We start from the raw sequence: 25,137 nt of genomic DNA, 5'->3' as shown, positions 1-25,137 counted from the left end.
TTTTACTCTAAGATGAACAAAAAATTCCAGTTAGGATGGAAAACTGGCATTTGCAATAAACATTCCCTTACTAAAATCAGAGAGAGGAAAAACATTAAATTAAAGGAAGAAATAACATCTAAATCCCATCTTGCCTCACTTCTTTGAGAGGACCCTACCTAACCCCTCTCATTCCCTATTCACCTTCTCCTCCACTGCAGGTATTTCTCCCACGCACCAACCCCAAGTAAAGGAACCTTGGTTTACCCCCTTACATTTAAATGTTTTGGGGTGTTACAGACCCTTGCAAGGGTATACATGGGTTGCCAGTATTTGAGAGGGAGAATTTAGGGGAGACCGGGACAGGTTGGAGAGAAACAGCACTACACCAGGTACGGAGTCAGACTCAGGTTTTAATTTTCATGTGGTTTAATAAGTTAACAGATTCAGCCATTACACAGCAATAGATTTTTTTCTTCAAGATTTACAAAGGTACAAGTACTTCATTTAGTCATACATAGTTCATAGTTTCATTATTAATAGCTACACAGTTCCAATTCTTTCCTACCTGAACAATGTGGGGTCAAAATAATCCACCCGGACAGAAAGCATGAAAGTACAAAAGAGCACACACAAGGAGGGCACTAATTCAAATTCCACGTGGGTATTTGGTCCAGTACCTTACAAAGCAAGGAAAAGTGATATGGAGCAGTTGTGCCTGTAGAAGGACCTGCAATATCACAAGCATACCCTTGCCAGAAGTTTGATCACCACTGGGACTGTTACTCTATCCTGAGATTCGCCGTGACCTTGCAGTAAGCGAGGTGGGATGGAGAGAACAATGCAAAAAGACCACAGACAACAACCTTCCAAATACTCAAGCATTTCCAGAGCTACCCAGAAATTACTTCTCTGTAGGTTTAGCAAGCAATGACCCAAGAGAAAGTATTGCATCACTAAGGCCAAAAAAGATAACAGAAACATTTGCCATACGCCCAGTTCTGGTCTAAAAATATAGCATGTGCTCGTGGTTTGAAGTTTTCATTATATTCCCCTGCACTGAACTTGCTCTCCACCCAAGTAGTCTCCCCTCGCTCTTCCCCATTTCAGTCAAGCGGCCTAAAACCCCACCCTCAACTGCATGAGCAGCATGAGGATGTTTACAGGGGCAGGAATTGGACTTGCTTGCTCAGATCTGCCCCTGCAGAAGTCTGTGCAAGAAATGGATATGAAGGCCACAGAAGCTGGCATGGCCACTCTTCTGTCCCATCGATCAGCACTGTCGTCCTCAGTCACACTGCACCGTTACCGGTATAGGCATTTGCAGAGTATGCCCTAATTATAAGCACGTACAAACATACACCCGTGCACCCAATTCCTCTGGCCTCAGACATCCATCGTGCTAAATCATACGGCACCCTCAGAACACTGAGGCTTTGAGGTTCCCTTCATTTTTACCTGTGTCCGTTCTCCACTGAGTCAAGAGGATATCTCTCATGGGCCAACACTGAGGGCTTTGTGGATGATGAGACTCCCAAACAGCCTTGCCGAAGCATACGGAGATGTACCCAGACAGAAATATACTTACAAGCATGCTTACAGCTAGTGTAAATCTATATTCTTCAGAGAAGTAAAAAAACACAACATAGGTAAATTCTAGTAAATCTGTTCAGCCAAGATAGGAAACAAACAAAAGAAACAAAACCCACAAACAAGAAACCCCCAACAAACCAAAAAACCCTCCAAGAAAACCAAAACAAACAAAAACCTAAAACAATCCCAACACAATGCCTACTTTGGCTTCACTTACAAGTCACTGTTCTGCTTGTGCAGCCACTAGCAAAACACAGCATCCAGAATGCACGCCCTCATATGCAGGTTGAAGCCTCCATGCATTCAAGCCCACTGCTCTGCTGCTCCTCTTCCACAATATATTCGGTCAAGGACCAATTTCACAAGGTGCAAATAAGTGAGCCTACCCTGAGACAACAATCTGCCAACTGCAGATCATTCGAGCTTAAAAAGTTCGATGGTGGCTTGCGCCATTCATGGGGTTGCTCTGTGGTCCCAGGCATTATGAAACACCACAGAGCCTACAGCAGCACCAAGGCAAGGGCACAGGTATCTATAGAAGTTAAACAGGGAAAGTAGATTTCAAACAGCATTTCTTCTGTCCTAAAGCCAAAAACACAAGTGGGGATTAAATAGAAAAGGCGTTTCTTAAAGCAGCCATGCTATGGGGGAAAATTCCCAGGGACTTCATCTTTGCAGCTTCTGGAGAACAAAACCCTATGTGACCTTCTCGTTCCATCTGAGAAGATTGGGATAGACAAATTGTTTCTCATACCAATAATCGCACCTCTACCACGAGGATGATTCATTACCATCCTTTGAGAAACCAGGAAGAGCCACATGTGCTCTCATAGTCAGGACTAACTTTTGCCTCTTTCTGCCATGTGCCTTCAGGCTCCCCATTAGACTGCCTTTCACTATATTCCTTGCCTTATTCCTTGCCATACATCCAGTGCATGGTGCCAGTCCTTAAGATGACAACGGTGACAGCATGAGACTGGATGCTCGGCAGGTCTGGAAGACAGCCTGGCAGCCCTTTGGTAACATCCCCAACTACCCCCAAGAATAAGGGATCTGCTCATAAAATAGCTGGTATGTGCATTCAGTACAGGGCCTTCCCTGTTCAAGAAACACAAATGTGGAAGGAGCGCTGTGTCACGGGGTGGCTGCACAGGGTGACAGAACTGACAGCACTGACCAGGCATTCTTGTGAGGGTCCAGGCTCCTGTGAAAACTTGTGCAGAGGATAAAACTTCCTTCTTCTTAGAGACTTCTTCCTTCAACACAGCACAGAAAACAGGGGTTCCTCAGTGCTGTCTAAACCACTGTTCCAATGGCAGAGCCAGATGGAGGAGCGCAACACTGCCAGCTGACAGCCATCTTCTGACAGCTCACAGCCCAGGAATGCATCACCTTGCAGCGCACCTCAGATTATGGCCTCTGCACCCAGCACAAGCAATAGTGTTTAGATAATCAGTGACGACATCATTCTCTGTCACAAGAAGAGCTGAGTGAGGCTACATCCCACACTTCTCGACACTGTAGCTAACCCAATAGCTTCTTGATTTTAACTCTGAAGGTCACGACTTGAGACACCTGCCCCCCGTTTCCATGAGGCGCCTGATGATGCCAGACGGCTACACACATGGATGGAGTCACTTCTGCAGTTCCTGGGACCCCCAGGAGGATTAGCACGCCACCTGGATTTTCTAGGAGAGCACAGTGGGGTGCAACAAGCAGAGAAGGCTAAGCCAAGGCAGCCAAACAGCCTAAGTCCCGGGTTTGCCATCTCCGCTCCCCAAATGGCATAAAGCACTGGGGTGTCTTCCCTCAGCCAAGGTTGGAAAGAACTGGACTGCAAGTCACAGATACCATGGAGTGGGAAGACAAGAGACTAGAAAATGATCTCTGAGAAATCTTTCCAATGGGCTTTTCCCTCCATCAGTTCTCACCAGCTGATGTGTGGTCACTACCTTTGGGTTTGGATTTTGACTTGAAGGAGAAGCGTTTGATGAGGCGGTGAGAGAAGCTACCAGTTTTCTTTCTGGTGGTGGAGCTGGCAGTGACATTGGACAAGTCATCGTGTGACTGGCTCAGGCCGGTTTCCTTCTGCTTGCTCCTTCTCCGGAAGATGAGCTTGGTACCACTCCGAAGAAAGCTAACTGCAGAGACAGGAAGGAGACAGAAACCATGATAGCATCCTGCACTGGCAAGTTTCAAGGACAGTAACACGCTCAGCCATTCTCGGATACACAGCAATCCTCTTCCACACTGAGAGGCAGAAGTACACAGCAGGTCAGCTAATCTCAGCTTCCAAACACAAGGCAAAGTCTCAGTTCATGACAGACTGCAACACCAACAAGCTGCCTCACTGAACATTTTGTCCCATGTCCCCTCTGCATAAACTTCCTTTTACACAATGTCCTCCACTCAGTGGAAGCGTCCAGCATTTTAAATGAAAGCCAAGACTCATATGAATGGAAGACAAGCAAGATCACCTGAATCTGAAGACCCTGAGAGGAACATATAAGAGGGAAAAGGCCTCTCAGACCAGTTTGTCTCAAGGGCACAGGGATTAACTTTGTCATCTAGTGCCTGGAACAACCGCCTGCGCTTTCATGATGTACCCAGTCTGGAGGCAAATAATGCCAGGGGCTCCTTATAACTCTCACTAGCAGAAGATGGAGTTGCCGACTGCTTTCAACCTCAAATGGATCAGAAAGACACATCCAAAACCTGCACACCATATAAGATAACACTCCAACAGTATTTCCTACAGAGGGGGCTTGCTTTACATTTTCCCTCTCTTCCCCACCCACCAGCTCTCTCAAGAATGTGGGTCGTACATCCTTCTACCCACTGACTTTCAAAAAAGGGGCCTCCACAGCTCAAACCACACCTGGTTGTAACACGATTCAACTCCCCAGAATTTGTCCCACTCTAATATTCTGAGTAATCAACATTGTGATTTGCATTTCCTTACAGAAGTCGGTAGCAGAAAAATCCAAGGTGCACCATCCACCTAACTGATTAATGTGTGGAAAGGCCACGACAGCAGCTAGGTTGGGGCAGCCCACTCCATCATTTAAAATACGTGAGTTTGTGTGGGAATCTTACTGTATGAAAGGTCAGAGGCACTAGCTGCCTCAATACTAACAGAGAAAGAAGGAGGGCAATCAAGGCCCATACAATCCACATTGCTGGGGAGCCTCCATGCCCACACCACAGGTGGCCAAATTCAGAGGATAAATTATTATTCACAGACATGCACCTGATCTGTGGACCTGGAGACCAGGGAGAAAAGGGGTTCTCTATAACACGCAGGCTCCACAGGTTTCCCATCTAAGAGAGCATAGAAACTTAAAAGGCTACAGGAATCAGTCACCTACAAATGAAGGCATTTCCAATCACTCCACTGGAAAAACCACAAGAGAAAGGCAGGCTCTTCCAGCCTCCATCAGAAGCTGCACTTAGCTATGCTGAAAGGTGGCTGCAGACCCCATGCTTGGAGAACCTGAATGTCTCTTTGTCCTCATACAGACCTAATGTTACAGGCTCACGTTAGCTACCCTACCTAACATCCTCATCCTTACCTTTGTGATCTTTCAAGCTCCTCGTCTCAAGGGCTCCTGTGGAGCCAGTTTCAGACTCAACATCTTCCACGGATGGTCTTTCAGAGATGTCTGATTGCGTTGTCTCATCCAGCTCCTGACTGTCCCTTTGTCCCAGTGGTGACACTTCCAGTTGCCGTGACAATTTGGTAAAATCAAGCATATGGTCAGCTGTGCCCTTTGGCTCAGAGTCCCCATATGTTGTGGCCTCCAGGGATGCAGCATAACCCAGAGAAAGTGCCATTTCATCTTGAGCAACAGGTACCTGAAGGATGGTTAGAGGGACAGACAGACACAAAGACAGGATCAAAAGAATTGCATTCATCTCCCTACCACCATCTACACCTACATACAGGTGGCCCAGTACAGATCATCAGTGCTAGATGGCACCAATGGACAACTGTCACTCTTTGGCTGAAATATACTGGAACGTGGCTGATTATAAAGCATTCTCTTGCACATCCCTCACTCCCACAGCCAAGTTCAAGGAGAACTCCTTATTCTTTTTTTGAACCAGGAGGTTCAAAACCAGTTATGGCAGCCACATCCCCTTCTGCAGCTGCCCATTGTGAACGCCCACTGGCAGCTGCCCTGCAGACTGGCAAGGTACCTTTTAATGCTCACTGGGAAGCAGCGAAAGGCTTCTGATGAGCCAGTCATCTGTGCTGGAACCTTCCCACACCGGTCCCTACAGGACAGGTTAGTTTCACATACATATCCCTAAAAACAACCTCCCAGACTGGGAAATGCAGCTCCTAACTACCAGAGACCTTGGACACTCCTGAGATGATCAGTGTACTACGTTTTGTTGGCGTCTTCTTGATGGTCTTGTTATTCGTTTCAGTTAGCTGCCTGATTGCCGTCTCAGCCACTGGATCCAAGCCATTGGGCATATGGCTATCCCCTGAGCACAAGAAAAATACCAATGCTTGGAGAAGCAACCTTCAGCAGAGGCAAAAGGCCACTTGCTGACCGCAATGTTTTCAATAGGCAATTTACATGCACACGTATGTAGTGTCCCACCCAGAGTTTATAAAAGACTTGTCCAAATAAACAAAACAGAGGAAGCTCTGTATAGCTAGCTCTTGGCTTTTTCAGGTGCCTGGAAAATTTCATTTCCCACCAGGCATACCATTAAAATACACCCCCCACAACAAAGACTTCCAAAGGCTCCCAATAGTTTGCTTTGGCAGCAAACTGTCAAAACGGCTGCAGTGCTCTGTTCCAGACACAATCAGAGCCCCAAGTGCAGGCTGAGCAAAGCTCTTCGGGTCCAGATAGCCTGGAAAGTTCTTGTTAAGCAAGGAAACACTCATAGTGAAAAGAGAATGTCTTTTACCTGCCCACACACCACCACCACCTTCTGCCCCCACCCTCACTTAAGCACTTGGACATTCTCTGAAGCAGGAAACGCGAGTGAGTTCAGTCTAAAACGGGCTAAGGAACACAGTTACTTCAGTAAAAGCCTCAAATTTCCAAGTACTTACGGCTACCGCTGGGCAAGTGGCCATGAGGACAGCTGGTCTCCAAGAGCACTGTTGTCTTTTCAGTCACTTCCACTTTGGAAGGCGACCTCGATGGTGAATCTTCACAGCAAAAGAGACACCGAGGTACCAGTAAGTGGAGACAAAGCTTACTATGCTATCATATTGTGCCCCCTACACACAAACACAAAAAGGCTCAAGCGAGCATTCAGAGAGCTTGCACAGCAGCTCTGTAAGGCTTTGTGGCAACAAAGCAGTAAGAAGCCTACTGGGAAAAAATCAGAATCACAGAATGGTTTGGGTTGGAACGGACCTTAAAGACGACTTAGTTCCAGACTGCCATTAGACCCAGGTTGCTCCAAGCCCTGTTCAAGCCTGGTCTTGAACACTTCCAGGGACAGGGCAGCTACAGCTTCCCTGGGTAACCCATGCCAGTGCCTCAGCACCCTCAGAGAAAAAATTTCTTCCTAATGACTAATATAAATCTACCCTCCTTCCGCTAAAAGCCATTCCCCCTTGCCTTATCATTGCATGCCTTTGTAAAAAATCCCTCTTCAGCTTTCCTGCAAGCCCCTTTTTAGGTATTGGAAGGCTGCTTGCTGTAAAGTCTCCCCAGAGCCTTCTCTTCTCTGGCCTAAACAGCTCCAACTCTCTCAGCCTTTCTTCACAGGCAGGTGTTCCAGGTATGTGACCAACTCAGTGGTCCTCCTCTGGACTCAATCCAACAGGTCCATGTTTTTCATGTGTTGGGGGGCCACAAGGCTGGACACAGTATTCAAGGCAGAGTCTCACAGCAGAGCAGAGGGGGAGAATCACCTCTCTCGACCTGCTGGCCACACTTCTTTTGATGCAGCCCAGGATATGGCTGCCTTTCTGGGCTGCAGTCCTGTGAAGCAGACGCATAGCAATACCTCATTCATGTCATTTCTCAGCCCCACCTCTTGGAATACCCAGCACCACATTCACCAGGATGCCAGATAATAAGCAGCAACAACCCTTAGTAAGCCAGGTCAACATGCTTTTGGCTCCACATTCAGTATGCTCAGCATAACTTTTTTAGCAGTGAAGAAACTAGAGAAAGCATGGCTAAACACTTAGCCTGATGTCACGCAGAGGGTATGTGGCAGGGTATCCATTAGACCTCCCACCACCAAAAGTGTGTGTGAGAGGATCATCCCTCCCTCGCTTCTCCCCAGACACAGAGCTGCATCAGTTCTCTCCCCTAGGGCTACACAAGAGTTTCCTGCCAGTCACAAAGACACTAGAGGAACAGCAAAGATGCCCATGTTCTGACCCACACACCAAAAGCAATACGCAAAGCATGAGCCTGCAATAACTAGATGTGATGGCTAAACGGTTTTGTTACTGCCTTCATGAGCAGCCACAGGAATATCCCAGCTAAGTCTGTCCTGTCATAGGAGCCGCCTGTACAATACACTTGCTGCTGCGCAGCCTCACCCAGTTTGCAGTCTGCCTTGGGCCGGGACTGAATTGTGGTGACAGTAGTCACGATGGTGCCATCGGGCATGATGGTCCGGTCCATCTCCACCTTCTTAGTGGGGGTGATGCTGGTTCGCAGAGACGTGGCTTGTGGAGCATTCAAAGATGCAGGACACTCCTGGAACTGCAGCTATAAAGAGTAAAGCACTCCTCAGAGAGGCGCTCCTCCTCCGAGATGGAAAGGCAGGCATGTTTGGGCAACAAAAGCTAGGGCTCTGGGCACCAAGGAACCTAGTAGAGTATTAGTTCAACAGTGGGAGGCTCAGAGACCGAGGGTCAGGTGACATGCACCCCTCCACAGCATGAGTCTGCTAGTCCTCTGTGCCTAGCTCAGGTCCAAACATGTGTGTCTCCAGCTAGAGGCTCACATTATGAACGCTTCTGGAGCGTGCGTGTGTGCAGAGCTTGCAGGGTCATGAGCTCACCTCCAATGTAATGGTAGCTTCAGCTGCTAGTGACTGTCCAGCTCCTGGGGCCAGTGAGCAGACCTGTCTCCCAGATGGCTGCTTGCCCAAAGAATCTATCAAAAGTGTGGTATATGCCAGCAGCACATCTGCAAGAAGGAAGAGTAAAAAATGAAACACTTAACATGACCTCAGCGCCTCAGACATCTCCAAGGTAATCTCTGCCTTTGGGAAGCAGCCCTGTGGGCCAACATAGCAGATCCCCAACAACTCCACTAACTCCTAGGTTCAAGAGGGAGAAGGGGCAGGCAGTGCTCCTCTGCTCCTCTTTAAAAATTTAGGACTCAACTCCCTTAAAAAGGTGACCACATCAAAAATAGATGTTGCAGTTAGTCCCTGACTGAGTATGAAAGAACAGTTAAGAGCCTTAAGCAAAGCTCTCCTAATACAGGAGGGAAAATCCCACATGCCCCTCCCTGCTTCAGAATGCAGATGGGCAGGCCACAGGAACCTCCTGATTCAAGGTCAGATCTAGACCGTTTTGGTAAGAACCCAGATTTAGTTCACACAGTCACAGAAGCTCACATGAAGCTAAATAAGAAAAATCCTTTGCAGAAGTTATGAGATGTACTGACAGAGAACTACCACGAGCTTAAAGCACAGTGAGTCCCTGAGACATTTTTGCCTCCCCGTTTTACAACCCATCTTATGGCTGTTTGTACTCACTTCCCCCTCCGCTGCTGTTCCCCAGCACCTGTAGCTTCAGTTCTTTGCTTCTAGGTCCCAAGTCCCTGTTGAAACCAAAGATCGGCTGGTGTTAGGCACTCTTTTTTTAAGTGGCCATGGAGCAAACAACCTCACTTGGTATCTTCCCTCCCTCAAATCTCACACGCCTGATCACCCTCTCCAAAGTTTCCGTAGCATGCACTACCAGGGAGGACACAACTAGAGCACCAAACTACACAAATGAGAACTCTGGTTTGTGTACCCTGCAGAGCTGTGTAGGCTGACAGTGGAAGTTGAGAGGGCAATCCCTCTGCAAGGCTGTTTATGCTATAGCTCTATTGCACTTGCTGCACCTACAATCAACATTTCTGCCCACACAGTTACAACACAGAGTGTCTAGAGAAGCAAGAAATACATATGCAAGCTGGGGCCAAATGCCAGAATCACCAGTCCACCACAGGGGCAGCACAAATGGACACTGCCCTGTGGTGCAGACTTCACTGCTGCACCATGCACATCAGTTACTGCAGCATGGTAATGAGACCCAGAGACTGTGCCGATCCGCATACACTGTGGAGAAGCCGGAACGAGAGCAGACACTTACAGAAAGAACTCGTCATTCCACTCCATCTCTCCTGCAGCACTGACACTGACACCTGTCATCGGCCTCGTCCACTTCTTCTGCGGAGGGCTGTCCAGCTCTGCCATGCAGCGTATCTCCCCAGCTCCTGTAACAGAGGGAAAAAGGGCACATGTGCACTCGTCAGCAACAGGCAATGGTTCGTCAGGCACACACCCGTCTTTTCCATTCAAACCCACTCAAAACATCCACTCACTCCAATCTCGCCACCTGCATGCTTTCCCCTTTCGACCAGCAATGTTTTCACCCTTACCTCCCTTCCCCTGGCAGCCCAAGTTCAGCACTCGAAGTTTCCGGAGCAACAGCTTAGAACCCAGAGGGGCGGCTGCTACTCTGGACGGGGACTCTTGAGTCAACTTATTGCTGGGTACCTGAGGAATGACGAGAGCGAGACCAATACCTTTATCGTTCACGCACCAGCAGACAGGAGCAAGACGCATTGTCCTTGTACCTGTTAAGTAGCTCCTCACACTAACACAGGGGAATACCCGCAAAGCCATCAAGAGATGCTCCAGGTTTCCAAAGCTACTGACCTCCAGTGGGCCCTCGTGTTATTTGAGATGAAAAGTTTAATGCAGACAGAAAAGGCAAGCACAAGCATAAACTGGCCACGAGACGGTCAACTGACAATGACAAACCATGGGCCATTCCATGCCTGCAAAGGCTGCCCTGGACAGAGCCTTGGTGTTCAGAGCAAGGGTGACCACCAAAAGAGATGTAACTCGGGCAGTCCAGCTCCACAAGTACATGACCAACAATCAGCATTCAAGAAAAAAGGTGGAAGGAGTTGCCCTTGAGAAGCAATTTCTAATTATGCCTATGTACCATGTTGCAATACTCAAACTCCTGTGACAGTGCAGGCCAGGATTCCGCTGTCGCCCAGAAGTGAAACCCAACCCTTGGATTCCTGCCTGAGCCTCAGCCCTCAGCAGTGTCTTGGGGCCTGTGTTTGAGGCATAAGAATCACATGAGAAGAGTGACTTACCGCACTGGCTCCAGTGATGCAGGCCATCAAATTCACCATCACGGCTGGCTTCGTGGTGACAATGGTATCCTCAATCAGATCCTTTATAGTGGACAGATCCACTCTCCCTTCATCCTTCTCTCCGTAAATCAAGAGGAAATATAGACAAGTCATAAAAGGACGGACACATTTACAGCTCCACCTGCGTCTCAAGCCTCTAATGTGCTCACAGTCATTCTCCCAGTAATAACTGCCCAGATACTCTTCCCATATTCCACACTCGCCATCCTCAGTGCTTAAAGCTTCTGTGTAGCAGCTGCAGGCTGTGTGAAAACACAAGCTTCCTAAATGAGACAAACTAAGCCTCTACTTCTGTAGCTTATCTGGTGTAAATTTTTACAATATTGCTTTTCTAGTTTGTCACATGCTCACTACCTCAGGAGATGGTGCCACCACACTTGGGAAAACAGGCAAATTCCTATATCTACTCAGGACAAAGTAACAAAAGTCTCAGTAAAACAATAAATCAGCCAAACTATTTGGATCATGGAAGTGCAAGCACGTCCACATTCTGTTCATTAAACCTCTAACCCAGGATTCTCCACATTAATCTCTTAAATCCTAATTAATCCCTTCAAAAAGACCCAACCAAACTTAACCAACAAAACCAAGCCAACACAACAACAAAAAAACACCATCTCACACAAAGAAAATAGGCAACCCGGCTCTACATCCGACAACAGCAGGAGGAGCCTTCATAGATAGAAAGCCTTCAACAGATAGTAGTACCACTTCTGCCCTCTTGAAGATGCTGTTTTGACACAGCTGAGCTAGTATCGATTCCAGGATGAAAGAATCCCCTCAACTGCCATAAAGGGCTATGGCAGTGAGCTGCCAACCTGTCACGGGTTGGCACAGTTTAGTTTTTAGCTAGGGAGGAATGTGGAGTGTTTTATCCTGTCAGGACCTTGGAATTGTTTTAGAAAGGACAGGGACCTATCAGAAGGCTAGTTTGGGATACTGGCATCTGTTCTGACCACTGAGAATGTTAAATGAGACTTTGGGAAGTACCCATATAAATCCTGATTTTGTGCAGGGCAGGCCCTTTTCCTCCTGGTCAGCTGAACAGGTAACACCGAACCGAGCTGAGGCCTGCTGCTTTCCCCACCTGCCCGCCCCCTCCCCGCCTTTGGTGGAGGAAGCTGGTCCAAGGCCTGGTCGGGCTCCATTAGCTCCTGGCAGGGGAGGAGAGGTTGCAGCTTAACATCAACTACTTTTTCAATTTTCCCGAAGCCCCTGAGCAGGGAGGGACCTCTGCTGCCCCAACTGTCACCGAGGGGTGGGCAGAGCTCTTTCTCCCAGAGAAAGAAAAGAGTGAAGGGAGGAAACCCTGCGCAGAAATCACATGGCCACTACAGGCATGGGCAGATTTAACACTTTACTGGGAACATGACGCTTCCAAGGCCTAACCCTTCCCTGAGAGAGAAAAGAAAGAGACAGAGTGTATATAGGAAAGACACTGCATGAAGTCAGTGGAGCAAGAGTGAAAGAACTGATAAAGATGATTAGAAGAGGGATTGAGGATGTGGACATTTTTAACCGGACTTCTCTGGGGTAAACTACGGAGAAGTGGACTGTTTCTTGTAACATCTTCATGTTGTTTGAGGTAATGCTGGCTCTAATCAAACTAGGGATTGATATGATTGAGATTTAAGTGACAATCTCAAAGCCCCTCACTCCTGGGGTAAAAGGAGGTCTCAGCCTTTGAGACAAAGATGATTTTAGAGAGAAAGTGATTTGAAGCCCTTGGCTCCTGGGGTAAAATGAGGTCTCTACTTCTTTTGAGATAGAGATGATTTTAGAGATAGAAGAAGAAAATACTTGTTTTGTACTAGAGGAAGCATTCTTAAACAGCAGCCCAAATACACTGAGAGGCTCATGAATAGCCAGGGGAAAGGCTGCTAATGGGTGGGACTGCACAATCCGCAAAAATTCTGGGCGTTTGCTGATTTGTGACACTGGAGAGTCACTAGACTGTTGTAGTCTTGTGGTGAGTGTCGCCATGGGTCTCTAGAGAGACTCCCCTCCCAAACTGATGAAAGATTATGTTTAAATGGTGAAACTGACTGAAGATCACAGGTTGTGTCCCTCTGTGTTGTTCTGTAAGAAAGTTAACAGTTTGTTGGGGGAGGGAAGAGTGTTTTGAACTTTCATTCTGTTTTGGTTTAGGTTTTTTTTTCAACTTTTCTATTCTTTTACTGTGTGTTAATAAAACTATTTGATTTTTTTTTAAGCTTAAGCCTGTTTTGCTTTCTCATGATCTTTTCCCACAAAAACAGAATAAACGCTAAGACGATTACACTAAATTTGGCAATCAGAATTTAGCGAATGTGAAACCACTACACAACCTTTCTCCACAGCAGCTTGCCTTCTAGCTGTTGCTGCTCCTTCCTCTCCTCAGACAGCCTCCTACTGTTAGCTACTCACCTCAGGAAGCTCAAGTCGCGGAAGAACCAAAAGGTCCAAGTCTGGTCTGTCTTTAAACGTCCATGACACCAGGAGACCCTCATTCTGTATCTCCTCCAAGTGGATCTCCACCTGGCCCAGAACAAATATCCATAGTTGGAAGTAGTTTCTGTTTACATTAGGTGATTTTTGCCCCATTCAAAATTCAGCAACTGGAAGGCCCTCATACCAATGCAACAGTAAAAAAACGGAATATAAGAACACAAGTGGTCCTAGGCCTACAGCATGAAGCAGCTGCAGACGCCTCACAGCTCTATAGTGAGATCTGGCTTCCTCACTGCTGTTGGATGCCCAGGCACCAGTGGGAAAAAGGATCCATTACTTCTTTTTCTGAAGAAAAAGCCTACAGTACAATCCACAAGTGCCCAACTGGACATCAACACATATGATATTTACTGAGCTACATCAATTAACCATTGCCAAATGTAAGCACAACCATTCGTAAGTAAGCAATGCATCTCTAGGAGATGATCCTGAGGTTGAAAACCCATCCGGGTCTGCAACAACAAACCAGACTACACACCATCCTGTAGTTTAGCTGAACTTAGTTAGAAATGTGCATGTGCATGCATCCATAAAAGCATCATTAATGTGACAGACAAAGGCAGAACCACACAGGAACTGAACTGACCTGAGAGCTCTAGTAAAAACTGGCTAATGAAATTCAACACAGTTCTCAATTGCTAGGTTGACATTTACTGAGAACACAGAAGTTCAGTGGACAAAAGCAACAGATATGAGACTCAGTGGCCATGTTAGTAACAAACAAGAGGTGTACAGAACAGAGAGGACACAATTGGGAACACAGTACTTGAAGTATTCCAAAACACAGGCAGGCATGTGGTAATCTAACCAGCATTTCATAAAGCAGCAGCAGCAAGACCTTGATTAGAATACCACATACAACTCCTTACACGAACAACCCAAAACTTCACCAGGTGCAGACAAGGAAACCCTAGAAAACGCCAGTGAGTAGGGGAGTGACTGGATGAGAAAAAGGGAACCTTTCAGAAATGAAAAGCAACTGCAGTTGCTGACCATAACTAGACTGGCAGCAGGCACACTACCTGCTAAAGAGAGAGCCCTCTGGAGGAGATGACCACAGAACAGAGGTACAAAATTGTACTGGAATGTCCTGATAAAAGTAGACTGAAAATTGTAATAAAGCTTCTGAGAGCAGGAGAGTTCCAGAACAAGCTTTAAACTGCCTGTAACACGGGACTGGCTTCTGCTACTGCTGAGTTACTTCTAATTTTGCCGTGTCTATTTTTTCTTTTTTTTCTTTTGGTGCACATATGAGTACACTGCCTCCAAGCATCTCCAGCCTCATGTCCTTCATCATGATGGAAACAAAACCACATTCCAGAGAATCAAATCCGGCCAGAAAGTAACTATGGAGTTACCACCCATTGTGATTTCAGAGCTTCTTTAATGGAAGAAGCATCTCCAGTATTCAACACACAGAAAAAGCTGTATTGTGCTCTTGTGAATGTAAAGAGGGGAACTGACAAGCAAACTACTCCTCACCATGGATTTCTTTTTCACACCCACCACCAGGACACCATACTTTTACATATCCACAAAACATACCTATCCTCTTCCATTATGCAACAAGAAGAATTGAATTCTTGCCTCTTAAATACCCACTTAAAAGCACAGTATAGAATGCTGCCATGTCTCAAAACTCTGGAATTTCTTACAACTATGTTTCATAGCCAAAATCTGCAGAAGAAAACTCAGAAAACAAGACATGGCATGCAGATGGGAAATATTTACCACCTCACCAAATGTTAAGTGACCGCGCACTGCTTCTTCCAGCCCAACGAGGTCTTTATTTGCACTGAATCAGGTCCTCCTTCCTCAATCAGCATGGGACTAGACAGAGGAGTAAGGTCAACGTCTAACTTCTTATAACCCTTACCTGAGACTGCAGCACAGCCAAAGTGACATGATACGTGTCCACAGAAACAGCAGCCGGGGACTGCTGACTAACAGAGACAGGGAATTTCACAGCTTCAGCTGACAGATGGCAGCACAGCACCTAAAAAGAAAAGGAAAAGATGAGTTTATACCCTGGCAAGAAGCAGGCATGTTATTCTCACCAAGTTCCACGCTGCAAACCTGACACTTCAGACCCTGTGCTGTGACAAGAGCTCTCTTCTGCTCTCCACAGTAGGACCCTGATTGTTTGGGTTCAGTATTCACACACATCTTCCCTCACAGAGCTCACCCATGTACAGCTCCAGAGCCTCCAAACAAGGGACAGGCCTCCAAACTCCTCCAAACGGACCTCACCCAAAACCTCCCTGGTTTTACCACCTCCATCACAAAGGCCTCAGCAGTCTCTGTAGAACACACCATCAATGGAGTAACACCACACTGTACAATCCAGAACAGCAAAGCCTTACCATCCTGTGGTCTGACTGTCCCTTGCATGTCACACAACTTATATTTGCTGCTTGTGGTAACTGAGGACCCTCTTCAAATGTGATCTGCACTGAACTCTGCAAAGAGAGAACTCTATTAGTCCCCAGTAGTCAGAGCCACATAGATAGTTTCAAAGAGGATGACCGATGTGGAGTCCCAGAGACACTCTAGTCTGTTTTCACAAATCTGGTAAGCACCCAGAACTATCGCACACTGCAGTTCTACCCACCTCAGCTCGTCCATATAGAGAAAGGAAACAAGGTGTCCAGTTAAAGCTTGAATTCACCAACAGATATAAACACCTCCAGTGAAGTCCAAATCTCATCCAGAATCTCACATAAGACAAAGTCCTCCAGGATAACTGCCAGACCCCGCTTCAGAGAACAGCTTTTAGGGTTTAGAAAGCATGTCTGCTTTCTGAGCAGACATGCTCCAGACAAGGAGCAGCTTCAGCAGAAACTGAAGTGTGGCCCTCCAGGGGTCTGCATGCCAATTCAGCCACTGCCTAATCTTCCCTTTACAGGAGTCCTAAATTCTGGAACTCAGGCATTCAAGTCATTTTGTGAGAATCTCAGTAAGTCAACATGACAGAAAAGCATGGCATATCAGATATGGGAAACTGGCAACACTTTCACACAATGACTATTGCATTGTAATAAGAAGGCCATAGAACCAAGACGGTGAGTTTCTACAGGGGAAGTGGGGAAGCACTAAGCCCAAGGAGGGAAGGCACTTCACAATGAATCCAGCCTAGAATTTGCCACTTTGTCAAAAAGGGAGATTCTTTTCCTATCTTGCTGGAAAACCCAAACACAATTTTGCATCGTGTTCTTCAAGATTTTAACTGCTTTTCCTTCAAATATGTTCGTTTCACGCTAACCGTTTTTAGCTCTTGATTTTCCTATACAATTTAACAGAAAAGTAACCCCTTCCCACTCACATGACAGGAAAAAAAAAGGAGAACACAATACACTTCGGACTGCTTTGGACCACAGTTTCTGTAGGCATTAGGTCCTTGCCTTGCAGGCTACACAAGCTATAATACAATTATTTCCATATGGAATCATCAAGGTAAACTCTCTCTTCGTGAACTACAGATAATACAAGGTAATACAAGACAATACAAAGGTAATACTGTGAGATTAAAGAAAATACACACCACAAAATTTCGAAGAGATTGCTGCGGAAACATCAGTGAGTACACTATTGCCCCAACCCGCGTTAAACGACGCGTGGTAACCCACTCCGCCCTCTCCGCACACCGCAACACACTCTCGCGCAGGCCGAACTGAGCCGTCCGCAAGGCTCCCGGCGCCTAACGGCTCCTCCGTCCGGAGCGCCCCGCGGGGAAGGGCTGGCCCGGCACCCGCGAACGAAGAGCAGGCGGGTGGGCCCGCCTCACCTCGCTGTCGCTCCCCGCGCTTCCCCGCTCGTGTCCTTCCGTACCCCGTGCCGGCGCGCCTGGCTGTTGAGAGCTCGCACCCAAGCTCGCTGCCACTGCTCCCGTAGGGACCTAAGGGCGAGAAGGGCCGCGAGCAGCGCCCGGGCCCCGGTCTCCTCCGCCGCCGCTCCGCGACGTCGTAGCGCTCGCAGGGCAGAGGACCGCCAGTACTGCAGCAGCCAGGCCGCCACGGTGAGCAACGAGGCGGCGAAGAGCAGCACGAGCGCGGCCCAGCCCAGGTCCAGCCCCATGGCACGGTGCGCGGGGCTCACGGCGGCGCGGCAGGCATGGCGGGCGGGCCGAGGCGCTGTCCCGCTCGCGGCACCGGGTGCACGTGGCCCCGCCGCAGCCCCGCGGCACCGCACGCGCACCCCCCGCCGCCTCTTTCCTTCCGGCGCGACGAAACGCGCGCGCCCCCGGCGGCCCGGCGGAGCCGCCCGAGCCGCGGCGCACCCACCGCCCGCTACTCCGCCCCGTGCCTGCGGGTAGGCTGTGGCACCCGGTCTGAATGACTGGGAAACCTCGCGGCTGCTGCCGCAAACCTCTTCTGGGGGGCCTGAAATAGGAGCACAACCGCGATCTGAAAGGCCAGCTCCACACCGGCTTTCCCACCTCCGATTAACGACGCTTTTCTCCTCTCATCATGCTCTCTTCCGCTGGGAGTCACTACCCCGTTCCCACTAGGCACATAGGACACGCCAGCAAGGCGGAACCTTTCCGTTCGTCTGCTCCCGATTGTGCCACTCTCGCCGTGGAGGGCAATAACCCGAGTTTTGATCACTTCCCGACAGTCACAACTCAAAGCAGCAGCGGCCTCTGGCCAGACATGCTCCCCTACGCCTCTGTGCTGTGCTTTCCTGCCCGGCAGTACCATGTGTCCTCCTCAAAGTTTATTTAAAGTTTACAATACCACTTTTGCATATGATCAACAGACGGCAGAGCAGAGGTGGCCTCTCAACACCGCAGCAGCTCCCTAGGTGGCCATAAAGCCATCAGAAACCATTTCAGGTTGCCATACAGATGCAGGGCACGTAACAGTTCTTGCTACCGAACTTTCTGCTGTGTCTTCCCTCTGCTCATCGACTCACACTTGAATGAACAGAACAGCGAATGGACATTGAGCCTATCCTGCCGTCCCCTCCCCACCCCCTAAAAATGCCCCGAGGGCCCAAGAGCAGTTACAGACTCCCTGACAACCAAAAAAATCTCCATTACGGTATTTTACTGAATTTTCCCGACATCTGAGGGAACACTGTGAGGAAACAAACCCGACGGCCTCCCACTTCTCCGCTCTCGCGCATTCTGCACCCCGGCAACACGGCTCACCGCGCCGCCGGCCTGCAGCGACTGCGCTAGTCGGGGATCGCCCGCAGCCGCCCGCAAGCGCCGCTCCCCAGACCTGGGCAAAAGGAGGTTCCAGCTGGAAGGCGGGCGGAGCCGTCGGTCATCCAGCGCTGCCGCGGTCCCGGCCGCCCGCCCGCCCTCCACTGGGATCACCCCCTCCCCGCATGGGAGGAAGTGACGTGCCTAGGAACGGAAGGGGGAAGGGGAGCAAAGGTGGCCATGGCGGTTGCGGGCATTGCGGGACGGAGTCCATGGCGGGGCCGTCCCCGGGCGAGTGCTGCTCCCGGCGCAGCATTTCGGAGGAGGAGCACCGCAGACCTTAGCATCGGGGACAGGCGCCTCCACACGCCCTCAGCGCGGCTGAAACCGCTACCGATCTCGGCCGTCGTGCGAGCACAGCGCCTTGCCGGCAAGAAGCTCATGCCAGGGCCAAAGATGGCGCCCGCGCCCCCGATAGGCCGCGAGGGCCCCGCGCATCCGGTGCCGCCCGCGTAGCGACCGGCCGGGAAGGCGGTGAGCGGCGCCCCGGCCCGGCCTCGCTCCACCCCTTGGCAGGGGCAGCGCCCGCCGTGGCCATGGCGGCCTGGCCTGCCGTACCCCTTCTCATCAACCTCGGTGGGTCGTTGCTGGGCTTCGCGGCCACGCTGACGCTGATCCCGGCCTTCACGAACCACTTCCTCGCCGCCCGGCTCTTTGGAGAGGACCTCAACAAGACCTCAAGGCGGCCCGTGTGAGTAGCGCTGCCCCCCGGAGCTGCCCCGCGGGCCAGCCCGGGCACGGCTCATTCCCCTCGCTCTACCTTCCAGCCCCGAAGCACAGGGCGTGATCAGCGGTGCTGTGTTCCTGATCATCCTTTTCTGCTTCATCCCCGTGCCCTTCTTGAGATGTTTTGTGGAGGACCAGTGCGCGGCCTTCCCTCACGACGAGGTGAGGGTTCGCCTAGTGCTGCAGGCGTGGCAGGCAGGGGCAGGAAGTGGCCACCGGTGACCGGGGTCCTGTTCTCTGTCCTGCAGTTCGTGGAGCTCATCGGTTCGCTCCTTGCCATCTGCTGCATGATTTTCCTGGGCTTTGCAGATGATGTTCTGAACCTGCGCTGGCGCCACAAGTTGCTTCTTCCTACCATGGCTTCCCTCCCACTGCTCATGGTTTATTTCACCAACTTTGGGAACACAACCATTGTGGTGCCTAAGCCCTTCCGGGTGCTGCTGGGCATGCACTTGGACCTGGGTAAGTTATGAATCACCAGAAGCTGTCATCCACGCAGTCAGTGGAAGGGATCATATGAAGCACTTTGTGCTGCAGAGGGAGCAGACTAAGGATTTATTTAAGTAACCAGTAAGAGAGTGGCACTCCACCCACTAACCATTAGACTGGAAAGAACATCCAGAGACCCAGCACACATCCAGCTGTGCAGACAGGCACCAGTAATTTTCCCAGGATCCTGGCAATACAGATGAGTACTGGAGCACACAGCACATGGCTGGTAACATCAGGATGTTAGAAGGACAGAAACAGCACTACAGCTGGCCGCCATGTCACAGCAGTTTGCTGCACTCACAGTGCTGTACATACATGGACACATGACGGCCAACTTGTAAGAGAGGAAGCAGTCTTATCTGTAAGCTACCACTGTCAAAACTCACTGCGATTGTTAGGTAATAGGTTGTTGTATAAAGCTGGAAGTGAGAGCTTCAGGGAATTGGTCTAGGACCTGCTTTGCCTCAAAATACTAAAGTATTTGGCTTGCTCTGATCTGCAGGTATCCTCTACTATGTGTACATGGGTATGCTAGCAGTGTTCTGCACTAATGCCATCAACATTCTCGCCGGAATTAACGGAATTGAAGCAGGACAGTCGCTGGTGATAGCTGCTTCCATTATCATATTCAATATTGTAGAGTTAAATGGTAAGGAAAATAATGAACATTTGTGGGCACAAAAAGCAAAGGGAGATTGAATTCTAGATTTCAATAGCTGGTATTACTAGAAATGAACCAGTCTTGTCTTATCACAAACACATGCTTTGTTTTTTTTCTATAGGGGATTATCGAGATGATCACATTTTTTCTCTCTACTTCATGATTCCCTTTTTTTTTACCACGCTGGGCCTGTTTTACCACAACTGGTAAGAGGACAGACATTCAGAATTTGTTTGGAAGCATCCTTTCCCTATAGTTTTTCCCTTTTTGAACAAACAAAACCACTTAACAACGTGCAGGTGGAATGCTGTAATGTAGAGAGGCTTCTTGCCAGAACCAAGAACACAAAGAATCGATGGAGCAGTAGTTTTTCTTTGTATTAGAACAATTGCGGCCACACCAGCTCACCCAAACACACAGAATACACTCTCTCCTGTGCCTCACTGGCTGTCTTTTCATACCGTATTCTCTGCAAGTCAGGTAGTGGGTCCCAGTCCTGAAGTTCTTAGAATAAATACCGATAATTATTTTTACTGTGTAGATCTGCTGCACATCCCCATTGGCCCCTAACCTGCAATGTGGCCATACATTCAGTGGTTACAAATGGTCATTTTCGTGGCGATAGCCATCATGTCAGACCTTTGCTTTTCTGCTCCATGGATTGCAGGTACCCATCTCGAGTGTTTGTTGGGGACACCTTCTGCTACTTTGCTGGCATGACCTTTGCTGTGGTGGGGATCTTGGGACACTTCAGCAAAACAATGCTGCTTTTTTTCATCCCGCAAGTACTTAACTTCCTCTATTCATTGCCTCAGCTCTTCCACGTCATTCCTTGTCCCCGTCACCGGCTACCAAGGTAATGTACTGAGTGACCTACAGTGGTACATAGGTTGTGTCTTTTACCTCCAACACCAGCTGAGAGAGGTAGTGGAAGGTGCTCTTTTTAAAAGCCATCAAAGTATGTTTTCTCTTCAAAAGACAGCAGCTCACTCTGCCAGCGACAGTCAGATCATACAGCAAAAGTTTCTCAAAGAAGTGAACTTTTCTGACCAGGCCACCCCTCAGATACAGAATGATTTTTAACAAGGGTAGAACATGATGACTCTAACCTACAATTTCGAGAGAAATTGACACAGGCTGCTTTTAATGCTGTGGCAGTGGGATCTGCTAAGATTTCATAGTAGCAAGCATTCTGTAGCACTATGCCACATCAGCAATTCTCTCTGCAGAAGTTAGATTCTTCCATTTTATTCTTTAAATTACACAGCATATATTGGGGGTGCGATGGGAAGGAGTCTTCTTTGCCCCACCTGAGGGGCTAGATGCCAGCAGCTGTTAAGTGCATCGAGTTATTCTTGTTTCTTCTTGGATTTCTTTCTCAGCTATGCATCTAATTCTGCTTACAAAGTGATCTCTATCTCCTTGTTGTATCTGGACTAAATTTTAAATGTTTCTTTTAGGCTTAATCCTAGTACAGGGAAGTTGGAGATGAGCTACTCCAAATTCAAAACTAAGAGCCTCTCTGCCCTGGGAACAAACATTCTGAAGGTAATATGTGGAAAATACATTCCATTATTCAAAACACTCAAAATTCAGATGCATTTTGAGGTGGACATCAAGTACAAGAGAAAGAAGATGGGAGAAAATGCAGAACTTCTCAGTTCAGTAGCTATTGCCTAGCTCAAATCTGGAAGAAAGTTTGTTGCCATCCCTCACAGACACTTGATTGTGTTAATAATCAGTCTTTCAGAATAACCACACACAGAAGTGCCCCAGGACCATCGTAAGTCTGTCCCATCTTTTCATTAAGAGCACAAGCAGGATTTCAGGGATGATACAGCAAAAGGGCTCTTGAGCAAGATTAGCCAGCAAACACCAAACATACCTGGTGAAATAGTGTGCAATATTTCTTTCCTCAGGTAGTCAAGATCTTGCACGTAGTAGATGTGAGGAGTGGAACAGATGAAGATGGTGAATACACCGAATGCAATAATATGACACTTATTAATTTTGTCATAAAGCTGATTGGACCCACCCACGAGCGAAATCTCACTCTCCTGTTGCTACTCATTCAGGTCAGACAAAGGGTTCATCCAGTAGAAAGATATACTCTGCAGCAGAAACAGATCCAAGTCAGTCTCAAGAGTTTTAAGGGGAAAGTAAAATATCATGCTCTTCACACAAGGTGCAGTTGAGCTGTGGAGCTTGAGGAGAATAAGAGGCTTATACACCTTGAGAAGGAAAGAAATTCACACCTCCCTGTTCATTGAGAGCCTATTAAAAAAAAAATCGGAAGGTTAGCTTAAGATTCCCAAGGCACGAGTCACTGGTTGCAAGAAAAACATGAGGACAGCAAAGTGCCTTGTCACTCTGACTCAAAACAGCCTTTTGGTATGTTCTTGTTTTTCAGTAATACCAAATAACATTTTCAGAGTTATCGCTGGCAAGTGGATTTATGTAAGCGTGGCGCGTGGCTCAGCAGTCCGTCAGTCTGAGGGGCATGCAGGAGCATTTTGAAGCCACTTGGAGCACAAGGATATGCTTCCCAAATACTGCCATTACCTCTAGTCAGCATGTGAATTCTTGAGCACAGTGTAGTAAAAACAGTGCTTTTGGAGGGCCTGCATTGGTCAACTGCCCACAATAAAATCGTTCTTTTCATCTTCAGATTTAAGGTCAGGGATCCTTACTAGGAAAGAGACACTTAGGTTCCAATTTGGGAGGAAGGACTTTCAACAAAAGCCTGTTGAACAGGGTTCAGGTAGATGACATCAGGGGTGGGAGAAGACAGGAAGTACATAGCACTTACCTTGATCCCAGTCACAGCAGAGAAGTCCTGACAGCACCTTATTGTGAGGATGCTGACTTTCAGCTTTGACATAAGCCTTTTTGTTGCTGTTTTGTGAAACGAGGCATGCTGGAAAGCTTAGCAAATCCATTTGGAAAGGAGAAATCTGATGGCCTGTAAACCATTCGACAGTATAATGTTTCTGTTATGTGTCTGATTTTTACCTAGGTCCTTGGCAGCGCAATTGCATTTTTGATCCGGTACCAACTAGTGCGCTTGTTTTATGATGTCTGACTGGACTGTCAGGAGCAAGGGAAAGAATTCTACCTGCCAGTCTATTTTCTCCAGTTGCTTGACCAAATGATTCAACTGATCTTATTCCCGCCCTCTTGAAAACCTCAGAATAGCCGTCAAAATGCAAGCAGCTGCTTTGTGTGGGCTAGTTTTGAAGTGGCATGTTTCTTGTGCACCAAAGGCTTTTGTCCAATTCCGTGATAGAAAAGATTCACTGCTACTTGGACATCATTGTTACTAGGAATACCTTTTAGAGGGGAAGCAAATGATAGCACTTAGGGAAAGTGGAAAGATGGAATCTCTATACATCTAACAAAGACATTACTGTTCACCAAGAGAGAAAACAGTAACTTTCATTTCTGTGAGCAGAACAAGTAAACCAGACTCCGCTCCTGGCTTCTCCAATCCTGTTTTTGGTCCATGGACATAGAACAACATGTTATAATCCATACTCAAAACTCAGAGCGCTCCAAGAATAAAATAATTCATGGTACCCTTTCCTCTGCAGTGCTTTGCCTTGACAATATTGACATGCAGTGAAACTAAGTTACATGATACATCTCTAGCTTTCCACCCTGTTAGGCAGCTGATCATTTCTACAGTAGACTCCCTCCTTTTTTATGGCTACTGGCAATGCTCCTGCTGGTGAGCTTTTCATTCTGAATACCTTTATCCTCTGCCTTCCTCCCTGGAAGAGGACACGTCTGGAACAAACTAGCAGAGTAAGGATCACGATGTCGTTATCTTAACAGGTTATCAATAAGACCCTTAAATTAATGTGGAATTAAGACCCTGCTGACTACCAATCCCTCTTCCTCAAATACAAATAATCATTATATAGCAGTACTTAGCACCACAGTTCAACACAGAATTGCTACCTACCCAACAGATAAACTGAACAGCCTGGTGCACCAGGTTATAGTCTTTACAAGGGTAATGATGAAAGTGAAATAATGCAATGGCAGAAACAGGGATGCTGAGGTTGGGTGAGAGTAGAAATTGCCAGGTACAGTACCCTAATAGATGCAAGGGCACTGCACCTCCACATAACCAAGTCCAGCTAGTAACAAGGCTTGGAATATATTACCAGAAGGCCAAAATGTGTCCAGCAGCACCGATCAACACAGAAAACACACAGCATTCAAGTATGAATAGTACAAGTGGCCGAATCCTCTTCCTCCTCTCCAGGTGAGCATTTCGTAAGTCTACTAGTATAGTATATTCATGAACGCATACACACAAACACTATGAACCATTCAGTACCTGGCTTTAAACACTCAAGTCTGTCCAGTTGCTGGGTTTCCTGGCATCAGGGCATAAGAACAGAGAAATTAATCTCTCTGCTTGCTGATCTAGGAATGTGGCATTCCAATAGGTAACTCTCAGGCATCCACCCCATTTTCTCCATTTAACTAACTGGCTTAGCCCTACCTCCAGTAAGTATCCTGCTAACCTCAATCTCTCCCGTATCTGGTCCTGGGCTCCAGAACCTACTTGCTCTCTAGTCTGGCTCATTGGC

At 48.0% G+C, this 25,137-nt stretch overlaps 2 protein-coding genes across 8 annotated transcripts; one reads left to right on the top strand and one right to left on the bottom strand.

Annotated features, from left to right (window-relative positions):
• Positions 1–390: 390 nt before the first annotated feature.
• C2CD2L (C2CD2 like) lies at positions 391–18,794 on the bottom strand. 4 transcript variants are annotated; one of them, XM_040084907.1, is made up of 14 exons: positions 18,601–18,794; positions 15,815–15,910; positions 15,328–15,447; positions 13,368–13,478; positions 10,902–11,015; positions 10,170–10,287; positions 9,881–10,004; positions 9,277–9,341; positions 8,572–8,699; positions 8,105–8,276; positions 6,650–6,748; positions 5,933–6,066; positions 5,145–5,427; positions 391–3,713 (listed from the first exon to the last, which is right to left on the bottom strand). In XM_040084907.1, exons 2-14 carry the CDS (start codon positions 15,815–15,817, stop codon positions 3,493–3,495), a joined length of 1,692 nt encoding a protein of 563 aa, XP_039940841.1. In that variant the 5' UTR covers positions 15,818–15,910; positions 18,601–18,794; the 3' UTR covers positions 391–3,492. The 4 variants fall into 4 exon arrangements, with proteins under 4 accessions (XP_039940841.1, XP_039940839.1, XP_039940836.1 ...); XM_040084905.1 differs by having other exon boundaries at positions 10,902–11,018; positions 18,674–18,794; XM_040084902.1 differs by lacking the exon at positions 18,601–18,794 and adding an exon at positions 17,280–17,525 and having other exon boundaries at positions 10,902–11,018.
• A 333-nt stretch (positions 18,795–19,127) lies between these two features.
• Positions 19,128–24,111, top strand: DPAGT1 (dolichyl-phosphate N-acetylglucosaminephosphotransferase 1). Of its 4 annotated transcripts, XM_040084899.1 has the most exons (9): positions 19,128–19,348; positions 19,425–19,545; positions 19,632–19,845; positions 20,378–20,524; positions 20,658–20,742; positions 21,204–21,392; positions 21,997–22,084; positions 22,456–22,611; positions 23,553–24,111. In XM_040084899.1, exons 1-9 carry the CDS (start codon positions 19,194–19,196, stop codon positions 23,616–23,618), a joined length of 1,221 nt encoding a protein of 406 aa, XP_039940833.1. In that variant the 5' UTR covers positions 19,128–19,193; the 3' UTR covers positions 23,619–24,111. The 4 variants fall into 4 exon arrangements, with proteins under 4 accessions (XP_039940833.1, XP_039940834.1, XP_039940832.1 ...); XM_040084900.1 differs by lacking the exon at positions 22,456–22,611; XM_040084898.1 differs by having other exon boundaries at positions 22,456–24,111.
• The last annotated feature ends 1,026 nt before the right edge of the window (positions 24,112–25,137 follow it).

This window comes from Hirundo rustica, chromosome 23, assembly GCF_015227805.2.
Source record: "Hirundo rustica isolate bHirRus1 chromosome 23, bHirRus1.pri.v3, whole genome shotgun sequence".
NCBI classification, from domain to species: domain Eukaryota; kingdom Metazoa; phylum Chordata; class Aves; order Passeriformes; family Hirundinidae; genus Hirundo; species Hirundo rustica.
This window is presented reverse-complemented; position numbering and strand designations above follow the sequence as displayed.

Bases quoted from the DNA above. Each gene is read 5' to 3' on its own strand.
- C2CD2L (XM_040084902.1), bottom strand. From the start codon at position 17,525: ATGGGGCTGGACCTGGGCTGGGCCGCGCTCGTGCTGCTCTTCGCCGCC. The intron at 13,479-15,327 runs GTAAGGGTTATA...GTTCTGGGCCAG, and splicing joins TGGCTGTGCTGCAGTCTCAG to GTGGAGATCCACTTGGAGGA. The intron at 5,428-5,932 runs GTCTCTGGTAGT...ACCATCCTTCAG, and splicing joins TCATCTCAGGAGTGTCCAAG to GTACCTGTTGCTCAAGATGA.
- DPAGT1 (XM_040084898.1), top strand. From the start codon at position 19,194: ATGGCGGCCTGGCCTGCCGTACCCCTTCTCATCAACCTCGGTGGGTCG. The intron at 19,546-19,631 runs GTGAGGGTTCGC...TCTGTCCTGCAG, and splicing joins CGGCCTTCCCTCACGACGAG to TTCGTGGAGCTCATCGGTTC. The intron at 21,393-21,996 runs GTAATGTACTGA...TGTTTCTTTTAG, and splicing joins CCCCGTCACCGGCTACCAAG to GCTTAATCCTAGTACAGGGA.